This window comes from Trypanosoma cruzi, genomic scaffold (assembly GCF_000209065.1).
Source record: "Trypanosoma cruzi strain CL Brener 1047053516661 genomic scaffold, whole genome shotgun sequence".
In the NCBI taxonomy this organism is placed as follows: domain Eukaryota; phylum Euglenozoa; class Kinetoplastea; order Trypanosomatida; family Trypanosomatidae; genus Trypanosoma; species Trypanosoma cruzi.
Genome location: NW_001849508.1, coordinates 158,565 through 170,038, shown reverse-complemented (window position 1 = coordinate 170,038; position 11,474 = coordinate 158,565). Strand labels below are relative to the sequence as shown.

Sequence of the window (11,474 nt, the reverse complement as noted above, 5' to 3'; positions counted from 1 at the left end):
GTTGGGTGGGAATTGCTTCAGGTGGACTTCACCGGTGCGTGTAAGATACGGGTACGCATATTTGTGTCTGCGTGGGTAAAGATGTGGTTCATGTTGCTGGATGAAATTAGAGGGAGAGAGAGTGCGAGTATATGTTGGCCGTCCAATGCATGCACGCCACCCCCCCTTTTTTTTTTTTTTGCTTGTTGTTGTTGTTCACAGTGTATGTATATTATTGGTAACTGTGTGAGGGCATTCTTTTATTTCGTTTACCCCTCATCCCCCTACTTGTGTGATGTGATGTGATTTGATGTGATGTGACTTCCCATTTATATTTGTGTTGTTGTTGTTGTTTGTTTGTTTGTTTCTTCGCTGCTGTATGCCACACGCGCCACGTGGGTTTTCACGCGTCTTTTGGTTGGATTCTGCCGAAATGGCCCACCCCAGAGAGAGAGAGAGAGAAAAGGAGGATAGGAACGCCAAAAGGCAAGAGAACCATAAATACACAGGCGAGCCGCCACGAAGTCGTTGTGTTGGGTTGGCGCAAAAGGCGTGAAGGCAGAAAAAAAAAAACCCTGCGGGAATCTTTTTGGATTCTGCCAGCTCTATTTGTGTGTGCAAGATTGTTCATGTTGCTCGATGAATTAGAGGGAGAGAGAGTGCGAGTATATGTTGGCCGTCCAATGCATGCACGCTACCCCCTTTTTTTTTCTGTTGTTGTTTTTGTTCCCAGTGTATGTATATTATTGGTAACTGTGTGAAGGCATTCTTTTATTTCGTTTACCCCTCATCCCCCTTCTTGTGTGGTGTGATGTGACGTGGCTTCTCATTTATATTCGTGTTTTTGTTGTTGTTTTTGCGCTCTCTTTTTGTTGTTGTTTGTTTGTTTGTTTCTTCGCTGGTGTATGCCACACGCGCCACGTGTGTTTTCATGGGTCTTTTGATTGGATTCTGCCGAAATGGCCCACCATAGAGAGAGAGAGAGAGAGATAAATTGCGTGTGGCATCAGGCAGACACACAAACGAATAATTAAAAAAGGAAGGGAGAAGAAGAAATTGAGCGGATGGGGGAAAAAAGAGGAAAGTGAGGAGGAGATTGAGTAGTGCTTAACTCCGCACATCAATTTGAAGGTGGGCGTGAACAGTGCGAATAAAGGAAACTCTTTTATTTTTTTATTCTCTTTTCTCCCTCACACACACGCACGCTCCCTTTCCGTGTGCGCTTGAGGCTCACGTCTTTGCGCCATCTCCGTTTTTCTCTTGTCCTGCTGCTGTTTTTGTCGTTTTTCTGATAATCTCTACGCATCGGGCTGCCTCTTTGCTGTTTTTTTCCCCTGCAATGAGAGGAAAAGAAGGGGTCTAATAGGCGGCCACACACACACACAGAGAGAGAGAGAAAAGGAGGATAGGAACGCCAAAAGGCAAGAGAACCATAAATACACAGGCGAGCCGCCACGAAGTCGTTGTGTTGGGTGGGCGCAAAAGGCGTGAAGGCAGAAGAAAAAAACCTGCGGGAATCTTTTTGGATTCCGCCAGCTCCTTTTTTTTCTCTCTCTTTTTTTTTTTTTTTTGTTTAGCGGGCGGCGGGATGTCATCATCCGCGTGGGTCATTTGTTTTATCTCCATCCGCTTTGATCTGGACCTTGGCCCGCTTGTGGAGTGCGTTGCGCCCCCGGACGCACTGGACGACGAGGGGAAGAGGGCCATCACGCGGATGGCTTTTCCCGACTGCAACCCGAAGGGCAATCACGACCTCATATTTTTTTTCCAGATGAAGGACTGCACCACGGCATCGGGGTGTCACCGTGCCGAGACTGTTGCTGCCCCAGGCAAAGAGAAATCCGGCTCAACCATTTACGGTGCGACGCACTACCGCCAGAAGAAGGACGTCTCTGTTCCACGGGGCTATGTGCAGCAGGCTATTGTTCTACTTTCACAGCTGCCCTACTTGGCTGTTCATGAGCTTATCCTGCGTGTCGTTGTACCACGGTTCTGCCAGTGTTGTTCCCTTTCTCCGGACATTGAGAAGGTGCCTGTGTTAAGTGCACTCTCTCCACAGCCGACGACATTCTTTGAGGTGGATTCATCATTCAACCCCAGTCAGTATTCCCAGAAGGAAGTGCTGGAGCGGGCTTTGGAGGAAATTGAGGGGTGGCCATCTCCTCACCCTCATGTTCAATATAACCTGACGCTTCTTCATCAACCCATTACATTTGTCACGCCGAAACGATTTTTGTTTCCGACAAATATGGAGGGTACTAATAAACGTCGAACCTTGAATCGGTTAGATGAGCGTGTTGCATTCTTGGGTAGTAAACGCCAATCGTCTAGTGTACATGATGTGATTCCTCTTTACGCGCTTTTGAATGAACACCTTCGACATTTGACCCAGTTATGGGAACTAATATTATGCCATGAATCCTTGTTCATATGGAGCAACACCCCTTCTATGGCGTCGGCAGCAGCCTTTGCCGTGGCATCCCTGGTGCAACCTTTGAATTTTAACGGCGTTCTACGTTCATATCTCACGGTTCAGGATGAGTCCTTTTGTCGTTATTCCCGTATGGGCAAGGCAATACCTTTTTCAGAATTGGAATGTATTATTGCGGCGGGTACGAACCCGTTTTTTCTCCGCGCCTTTGACGGCTGGCCGAATCTTCTTACAGTCATTGATCGACAGGGCCTCAGCCCTGAAAGACCAGCAACTCCGAGTGAGTGTTGCGCCGCCAATGTTTCTGATGGCACGCCTTTTGTGTCTGCGCATGGCCTTTCTTCAATGCCGAATAGTTTTTCGCGCAGGGACTCTGATAGCGCAACCTCTTTGAATGGCAATGGGATAGCGCCGACCAGCCCCCGTCTTTTTACATACAGCAGTTTTTTTTTTGCTCTTGCTGCTGCAAAGAAAACGACGCCGCTTCAACCTGATGTTGCCTCCGCTGGGCCAGGCGGAGACAGTCCTCTTTATTCCCAGGAACCCTTCAACACCCTTAAGTCATCTTTTCCTTTTTTGGTGGATCACAAGGAGCAGACGTCAATTCTTCTTCACCAGCTAGAGCAAGCGTCTCATCTGAATGCGGAAGCCCAATTGGCCTCATTGAGTGCACATGTTTGGAACAGTTGTGGGAAATTGGAGGAGACGTCTGTCGATAGGACAGATGCCACGGAACGCAGCGGAACATCGAGCGGCACCCAACCGTTTTTTCAATTTAGCATAGCTGACGACATTGTCAGGAAATTTTTTGCCACATTAACAATGGAGTTCCTCATGCCTCTTAGTGCCTGGTTTCAAAGCATGGTAAGTACATTGACTTTGTTTCACCTTTGTGACCCGGCGGTTATGACTGCACTTACTCCGGATTCTTTTTTGAACTTTCTCAAAGATAACCGGGAGTCGGTTCCATCGTTTCTCTCTCGACGTCCGCACAAGGCTTATAGTGTTATGTACAGGCGTTTTGCTAGGGGACCCTTGTTCAACGCCGTTGTGTGGCAGTTAATAGACAAAAGGATTCGACAGGGTTTAGAAAACATGCGAGTGGATGAGTGGGCTGCTGCACATCCCACAGAAGTAGAACGGGTGGAAATGTTTTTCAAACTTTACAAGCTTGTAGAGCGGGAAGCAGTACAGTCTATTGATCCGGATGTGGTCTTTGTCACAATGGCCATATCCATCCTGGCAGAAATGGTAGTGTACATCCGTGAGCCCTTACGGGATGAACTCCTGCTGAAGATAAGAGATCTAAGGATCTGATCGCATCGCAGTCTTCCTGACAGAAGAAATGGAAGGGCGGCTTTTTTGAGAGGAATTTTTACATTTTGGTGTGCGATGGTGTTGGCGTGTATGATTGACTTTTGCCTGAATAATAATTATTACTCTCATTATCATTGTTATTATTATTATTATTATTATTATTATTGCTTTTTATTATTTACGGATGGTAGACGCTAGATTTTGTTGTTGTTGTTGTTGTTTTCACGGCCCTTTGCCCGGCCTGCAGTTGTGGCGCCAAAAATATGGTACTGGCTCATTATGATGAAGCAATAATAGAGGAAAAAAGTGTGGAGAAGGGGGAAAAAAAAGAAAAAAAAAATGGGACGAAACACCCGAATGGAAGAAAGCGTGAGGAGCAAAGCGGTAGTTGCGGGGAACTATTTTTTTTTTTTTTTTTTGGGAGGTGACGGAGGAAGTCAATGCTCTCCTGGCGTGAAGGGAGGGCCTCCCGTTGGTGTTAGTTGGTTTTGATGCCTGCACGTGTTGTTTTGGCGGTGATGTGCAGCCGCCGCGAAATTTGACATCGGAAGACTTTTATTGTGCCGTTGGATTAAAAGTCGTCTTCTCTTTTCTTTTTTTGTTTGTTTGTTTTGTTTTGTTCTGCCTGTTTGTGTGTATTGTTTCTTTTTTTTCCCACACCTCTCGCTTGCGTAGAGGCGGACGGCAATGCTGCTCAGTGACGAGCATGCGGCGTTGCTGGCGAAGTACTACCGAACGGTCCAGCTCAGCGGGGAGCAGAAGGATCTTCTTATAGAGAAGTACTGGGAGGCCAATAAGGAGGAGCGGAGCGAGATTGCGCGCGCGTACTCCGCCCTTTTTGCGACCGACGCGACGTTTATGCAGCGGCTGATGGCGTACTACGACACGCACGTTGCCCCTTTAAATCGGGGGAAGACAAGCGGTCGTCACAGCGGCGGAGGGGAGGTGGGGAGGGGTGAAGTGAACCCCCGCCTGAGTCCACCTCCTGCTGATGACGAGGGCCAGCCGCCACCACCCCACCACCACCACCCACAGGGGCGACCATCGCGGGCCACCAAGTCAGGGGGTGGGGCAACCCTTTCGCACGCACAGTTGTTGCTTCGCACAGCGATTCAGGATCAATACCAGAAACTTACCGGAGACGGCCCGTTTTCGATCTCTTTTGGGCTCGTGCAGACGGAGGAGGAACGCCGCGAGGCGGTTGATTTGTATTCAACGCAGTTTCAGTACCCGGACCCACCGGAGCTGCAGCGGTTAGTGATCCTTCCGCAATCCCACTCGACGCGTACGCGGCGATGTGCAAAGGGGGGATACACGTGGTATATTCGCTCGCACACAACCAAAGAGATGGTCTGCGTGGCCACCATAAAGGCCCACCACTACGACACTCACCGTTTTGTGGAGGTGCCGCTTTTTGCGACGGGTGTTGGGTACAAAAAAAATGGTTTTGGACGGCTGTTGAATGCTGCCCTCCAAAAGTGGTGTGCCGAAGCAGGATTTGAGTTTATGATGATTTCCGCCGATGTGCAAGCCATTCCCTTCTGGTCACATCTGGGGTATGCAACCATGTCGAAGAGCGAGCTCACACGTATTGCCTTTTATTACGAGCACAACTGCTACAAGTTTAAGGGTGCTGAAGCAATGATTCGGTACTGTAAGAAACAACCCACGCACAGCGTGCAAGCTGCCCTTGAGCGAATGTCAAAGATCGTCGTTGTAGGTCCCCTCGCTCTACCGAACCCATGAGTCATAAATAAAAGTGTTTGTTGGTGGGTTGAGGCTTCTGTTTGAGAGAATCTTTCATTTCTCCTATTCCACTTTATTGACGGTGTGCATTTTTGTGCCGAAATAAAAGTGTAAACGCCACTGGGTGCTTCAATTAGGCCTTTTAAACTACGAACTGCACAATACCCCCTTTGCTTGTCTCTCTATCTATCTCTCTCTCTCTCTCTCTGTGTGTGTGTGTATTACTCCTGTCATCATTTCATACTGTCTTTCATGTCTCTTTTGTCATCGCTAGTGGTGTGACTCTTTGACTCTGCCGCACCGTATTCCTTGCACGCCTTTTCTCCTATTCCCCGTTTTTGTTTTGTTCTTCTTCTATTGCGGGTGAAAGCACCAAATACACGTGTCTTAGGCAGGAGAAGGGGGGAGGGAGAAAACAATAAAGAGGGAAGAGCAGCAGCAGAGGCGCGAGACGGAGGAACCGTCTGTGGAAATAACGCATCAAAAAAAAAAAATAAATAAATAAAAAAATAAATAAATAAATAAAATAAAAAGGAAACAAAATAAAGGGATAAAAGTTGCTGGTAGTCGCCGAATAAAAAAGAAGAAAAGCATTTTAAAAAATGGACATCATGGACGATGCGGCAATTGTGAGGCATGTGTTGAATAACCGCTCCAACTACTACCGGATCCTTTTTTTAGAACGAGCCGCCACCACGGAGCAGATTAGGGTTGCATACAAGAAGATGGCCCTTAAATGCCATCCGGATAAAAACAAACACGCTGGTGCCAGCGAGGCATTTAAACTAGTGGGTACTGCCAACGCCACGTTGTCAGACGCGACAAAACGCCACATTTATGACACGAGGGGCGTTCAGGGCGTTCAACAGCACGAAAGCGCGGAAGGTAACCGCGGTGGCGCTGCCGCTGCGCGACGTGCATATCATCGACCAAATGACATATTTGAGGAATTATTTGGCCGACATGCCGGTATGCATGCCGCGGGGGGACATGTGTACGAGACCGAGTTTCATCCCAATATTCTGATGGCAGCGCCATTGCTGATATTTTTGTTCTTAGCAATTCTTTTGCAGTCTTCTTTAACAGAAATAAGCGAGTATCATGATCCTCGCGCGGGTCGCCGTGATAACGGCGCAAACACGTTCAGTCTTACACCGGATCCGTTGCACGGGCATGTGGTGGAGCGTATGACCTCCCAAAATGGGTTACGAGTAAAATACTATGTGCATCGGGCGTGGGCGGATCGAGCGGAACGCGGCTACGCGGATGTGCGCCGCATGGAACGAGAGGTCCTGAAGCAGCAACAAGAATCCTTGGCACGTCGCTGTGAGGCAGAGTCACTATCGTACAGAGCACGTGGAAAGAAAGACACGCCTCCCATCTGTGTGGACTACGAGACGTTTCGTCGAGCGGCGCGTTGAGCATCCACCGCATACATGCATGGATGAAATGGGAGAGAAGAATTGGCAGGAAACGAAAGAAATAAGAAAGTAAAAGGAGTAAATAATAAAGGGGAGCAAAGAAAGAGGGCAGGTGAAGGAGGGATTACATGTTCTTATGAGAGGCTCTATATTTCCCTTTCTCCTGCTGAACATTCACCAGGGCGTCCCGTTATTGGTTGTTGTCTTCCGTCCCTGCATTTATTTTTTTCCCTTCTGTCCTTTTTTTCTTTTTATTTATGCATCCGTATTTATGTATGCATGCATGCGTGTGTGTCTTCTGCGCCTCTCTCTTTTCTTTCTTTTTGTTGTTGTTGTTGTTGTCCCTCTCCTCTTCATTGCCGAGTGAAGAAAAAAAAAAAGGTTTGGAGTGAGATGGAAACCAATAAACATAAAAATTTGTGTTTATGCTTCTTTTTGGTGCATTGAGAACGAGTGGGTGTCTGTCTGTCTGTCTCTGTCTTTTTGTGCGTGTTCCACTTTGCCCTGGGAACTCATGTCTGCACAAATGCCACACGCGTGACTCTCTGGTGAGCGGGGTAGCGACCAAGCATGCCCCCACTTCTAACAGTTTGGAGGAAATGTTTCCATCATCATCACCTCCATTCTTCTTTTTTTTCTTCCTTTTCTTTTCTTTTTTACAGCATGAACGGCAACTCAGACCATTTGTTTCGTCCATGTATGCATTTCTCTCCCTTGAGTGTTTGCTACACCCCTTGTTGTCGTTTTTGTTTGCTTCTTTTTTTTTCTCCCTTTTTTTGTTTGTTTGTTTTTGTTGTTTTGTCTTCGGCTATGGTGGGTGTATTTCTATTCTTCTTCCTCTCTTTCACTTCCCTTTTCAGCTGGATTTCATCCACCACGATTAGTTTTTTACTGTGAGGCGGCAATAAAAGCAGGAAAGGGAGAGAAGGGAATGAAAGATGTGGACACCGCCAGGGTGCTCTCGGAGCTGGTGAATGCCCTGCAGCGAGTGACCGCACAGCCCGCGTGGAACACGGTGCAAGAGCCAAAGGCGATCACGTTCAGACTGGAGGATTTATTCAGCACTCCCAATTCGGTTTTGGCTTCCGCGGCGACGGAGGGTGACTCTCCAGAGCACGGTGGAAATGCATCGGAGATGAATAGTCCGGATATGGCCGCTGCCTCTTTTGTCAATTCAGGCGTTGGTGACGGCCTCGGTGAAACAGCAACACCTTTGGCGCCATTGCGGGAAATGTCGGACCACTTTAGCAGCAATAAGAAATATGCCGAGGAGGGATTACAAGACGTGTTTACAATGTTGCAAAGGCTTATTGACGGCACTTACTCTACGGCAGGATGTGCCGCTCTTGCATGTATGGGGCAGGAGATTGATAAAATGATAACACTTATGAGGCCCGTTGCGCTTATAGATATGAGAGCGGCTGTATACATGAATTCCCTATGCAGCAACATTGCCGCTGCGAAAGAGTCGAGAATGCAGTTAAATGCACCCTTGGTGTGGGACTTTGTCACGAATACGGTCCAAACGTATATAACTGACCATCCTGTACTTTACACAGCACTTGTGGCAATATCAAATCTCTCGTACCTGAAAGATTTGAAACTCACACGCGAAGACTGTGGGGTGCTTAGTCGACTTATATATCCCGTCTACACGGAAGTTCATATTGTCGAGGTATGGGCCGCGATGATCTGTAATCTTACAGCACACCACCCCGAGACAGTGCAGGTGTTTCTGGAACTTGGTGTGGTGGAAGTTCTAGAGCGTCTCGTGCTTTACTTTGGCGAGGAGGGCAGAACCGTTATTCGCTGTTTGCAGTGCCTTTCCAATCTTTCTATGGGCTTCATAACAGGGCATTCCCCTGCCTTGGCGGAGTGACCCATGAAATTCCCGCTGAGGCTGCAGCCTGCGCATTGCATGCAGCGACATTATACCCTTTTTATCGTTGTTGTACTTTCCTTTCTAATTGTTTTTGGTTTTTTGTCGGTGTGTGTTTGTGTCGTTGTTTTCACAACTTATTTCTTCTCTCCGTTCTCTCTACTTTTTTTGCTGCCGGGATGGGCGGGAAGATTTTCGATGTGGAAATGTGTGCGTTTTTTTTTTTTTTCTGCTCTTTTCATCAGTTTGCTTTTGTTTTTACTCGTTTTCTCTCTTTCTTTCTCTCTCTCTCTCTCTATGAGGGGAACAGCGCTGCGGCGGCCCCAACGAGACCGCGTAAAAAAAAAAAAAAAAAAAGAGGGAGGAGACGTCAATATTTAACTTGACACCCGCATAACAGTTGTATCGTTTGGCGTTGTTTAAGTTGCGTGCATCTCCTGCACACACACATACATAAATACATAAATACATAGGTGTGCGGTCACCCTTTGATAAATACATTGGCAGTGCCGTCGTGTGGCATGCCACCGCGTCCCCATAGTCCTTTGTGCACGCACTCAGCCCCACCGTTACCGGAGCCGATGCAGTTGGACATTTTGTATTCGCCCCTCGCAGGGTATGGGGGATGCACGCAAACAACGAAGAGACGCGCCCGTTCTCAGGACTCCTGCAGAGCACACGGGCAATGGGAGAACGCATGTCCCCTCGAACTCATAGCACCATTGCATCCACGGCAGAAAAATGCACTGCAGTTGTCGAAGCCTTTTTCACAAGGACCGAATTTCATGCAGCAGTGTGCAACAAAGGGGGAAGCTTCTGTCCGGAGGAATGTCATTTTGTCCCCTGTCACAGCGGTGGCGGTCCCAGAGAAGGAAAAAAGATCCTCCTCGGTCGAGGCGGCTCTAGCGACAAAAGCAACATTCACCACAGCCCCGGGATCTGGGTCGCCCGTAAAGAAAAAGAAGAATATCAGAGAGTGCGTGGCCTCACTATCTAATGTGCCAACTGCATATGAAGCCGCCCTTGCCATGTACGGAAAAATGCTGCTGAGCATGACTCACAGAAGAAAAATTGCGGAGCAACGGCAGAGTCGCAAACTTTTGAGCCGTCGAAGGGCCGTGAACGAGAAGTACAGCGAGTTGAGTCGACCACCAGTGGCGCTTGGTTCGGGGCGGCGTGTGTCATCGACTCGCCAGAAAGACAGCGGCGCAGCAGCGCAATGTCGGGAAAATGGTGTTAGTTTCTCTGCGCCTAGTGTTAAGACAGGGAAAGTGGGCTCTGATAGCGCTGCAGTGCGAATTGAACCTGATAAGGAGCTGTTCGTCAAGCGGGCAGCAGCGAGTGATCATCGATGCTGCTCCCGCAAAACGGGTGTGGGTACTGCTGTATCACATGATCGGGGAAGTGGCCAAAACGGATATCTGACGGGTGCTTTGACAGCCAGTGATTCGGTGAGTGCCAACCTTGAGGTGGAGGTGGAGAACGGAGGAGCAGCTGCGGAGCATAACAGCTGCTGCCATTGGAATGCCTCCGCGCAAATTAGAATGAAACAAGACCGGTGGGTACAGACTGAGTTTTTTTCTTCTTGCATGCACCCCCTTGTGAACTTGTTTCCGGGGCGGAAGGAAACCACAACGGAGGGCGAAGCGATGCTTCTGGGGGACACGTTTTATGGGATACTCCCTTTCACAACGCGGTCTCTTACCCCACCGCGGCCTCTGCGGCGTGCATTTAATCCCAATCTCCGTTCCTGTTTCATGTGTGAGGAACCAAGAAGGAACAAAAGTGTCTTTTTCCGAGTCCTCCCCGAGTCGAAGCCTTCTTATGAGTCGTGGGCGTGTGCATCGGCGGAAGACAAATGGCACGGTACTGAGCGTTTTGGTCGTTCTCTGCAAGCCCCTCAAGAGAAGAAATGCATTGCAGAGCAAAAGGCTCTTGTGTTCATTCGACCACAGCCAAAGCCACGCCCTTTGCCTCGTTACCAACAATCGATGCCCCACGGTGATGATAATTTGTGGCACACGCGAGAGATTTTGTTTGGTGCGCCTGTGTGGAATAATGACGAAAAAGGAAACGCAATTGAATTTGGTTCTTTTGAGTCTTGTGGATCTCAAAGGAACGGGGGTGGTGAATTACAGCGAAGCACCTTCAGGAATGTCGTACCGCTATATGTACTTGATGGGTTCGCACGTAGAGGCCTGCTGCGGATGGCGTGGCGACGTTGGCGAGAGCGTCTCGGGGCTTATCGAGTGTTGCCTCCAGCGTGTTTCAAGGATGTGGGGCTTGCGGGAGTGGAAGATGACACGACCCGTTGGCCACGGCTGAGGAAATGGTTGGATGAGGCTGCACTTCTGTCGACACTGCCGTGAGCGACGCGGGATTTAATTTGTGTTAACCACAACATAGAGAGCGATCGAAAAGTTTTGTATACTCCCAGGCCACATCGTATGAATGTTTTTGTTTTTTGTCGCAATTTATGAGTCGTGCGAAGCGACACGTCGTTACTGGCATATGGCAAAAGGAAGGAAAGGAAAGAAGTTAAAAAGTAGGGAAGTCTTTCTCACTGCAGGCATTAAGATTGCTTTTTTTTTTCCTCTTTTATGGTTCTACTGTGCCATTTGGGATTTCGCTTTTGTAATATTTTGTTTGTGTTTTGTGTTTTGCCCGTATATTTGTGGTCGGCTCTCTCTCTGTTTGTGTG

At 48.3% G+C, this 11,474-nt stretch overlaps 5 protein-coding genes across 5 annotated transcripts, besides 14 other annotated features; all 5 read left to right on the top strand.

Annotated features, from left to right (window-relative positions):
• Nucleotides 1-11,474: part of a sequence feature (areas merged during assembly that could not be assigned to a particular haplotype. This can correspond to areas where the two haplotypes were merged or to regions with more than two copies in the genome that were merged during assembly.) that runs on past both edges of the window.
• Nucleotides 271-300: a microsatellite.
• Nucleotides 803-874: a sequence feature (A-rich).
• Nucleotides 1,520-1,554: a microsatellite.
• On the top strand, nucleotides 1,568-3,727 carry Tc00.1047053510187.360 (hypothetical protein, conserved; the record flags this gene model as incomplete). Its single annotated transcript, XM_816404.1, has 1 exon — nucleotides 1,568-3,727. One exon carries the CDS (start codon nucleotides 1,568-1,570, stop codon nucleotides 3,725-3,727), a length of 2,160 nt encoding a protein of 719 aa, XP_821497.1.
• Nucleotides 3,843-3,906: a microsatellite.
• Nucleotides 3,929-3,948: a microsatellite.
• Nucleotides 4,317-4,379: a microsatellite.
• Nucleotides 4,415-5,473, top strand: Tc00.1047053510187.340 (hypothetical protein, conserved; the record flags this gene model as incomplete). The annotated part of the gene is made up of 1 exon (XM_816403.1): nucleotides 4,415-5,473. The coding sequence occupies one exon, from the start codon at nucleotides 4,415-4,417 to the stop codon at nucleotides 5,471-5,473; it is 1,059 nt and encodes a 352-aa protein (XP_821496.1).
• Nucleotides 5,651-5,681: a microsatellite.
• Nucleotides 5,957-5,999: a microsatellite.
• Nucleotides 6,076-6,894, top strand: Tc00.1047053510187.330 (hypothetical protein, conserved; the record flags this gene model as incomplete). Its single annotated transcript, XM_816402.1, has 1 exon — nucleotides 6,076-6,894. One exon carries the CDS (start codon nucleotides 6,076-6,078, stop codon nucleotides 6,892-6,894), a length of 819 nt encoding a protein of 272 aa, XP_821495.1.
• Nucleotides 7,518-7,552: a sequence feature (A-rich).
• Nucleotides 7,629-7,701: a sequence feature (A-rich).
• Tc00.1047053510187.320 (uncharacterized protein) lies at nucleotides 7,826-8,773 on the top strand (the record flags this gene model as incomplete). Its single annotated transcript, XM_816401.1, has 1 exon — nucleotides 7,826-8,773. One exon carries the CDS (start codon nucleotides 7,826-7,828, stop codon nucleotides 8,771-8,773), a length of 948 nt encoding a protein of 315 aa, XP_821494.1.
• Nucleotides 9,042-9,070: a microsatellite.
• Nucleotides 9,214-9,245: a microsatellite.
• Tc00.1047053510187.310 (hypothetical protein, conserved) lies at nucleotides 9,295-11,142 on the top strand (the record flags this gene model as incomplete). The annotated part of the gene is made up of 1 exon (XM_816400.1): nucleotides 9,295-11,142. The coding sequence occupies one exon, from the start codon at nucleotides 9,295-9,297 to the stop codon at nucleotides 11,140-11,142; it is 1,848 nt and encodes a 615-aa protein (XP_821493.1).
• Nucleotides 11,415-11,474: part of a microsatellite that runs on past the window's edge.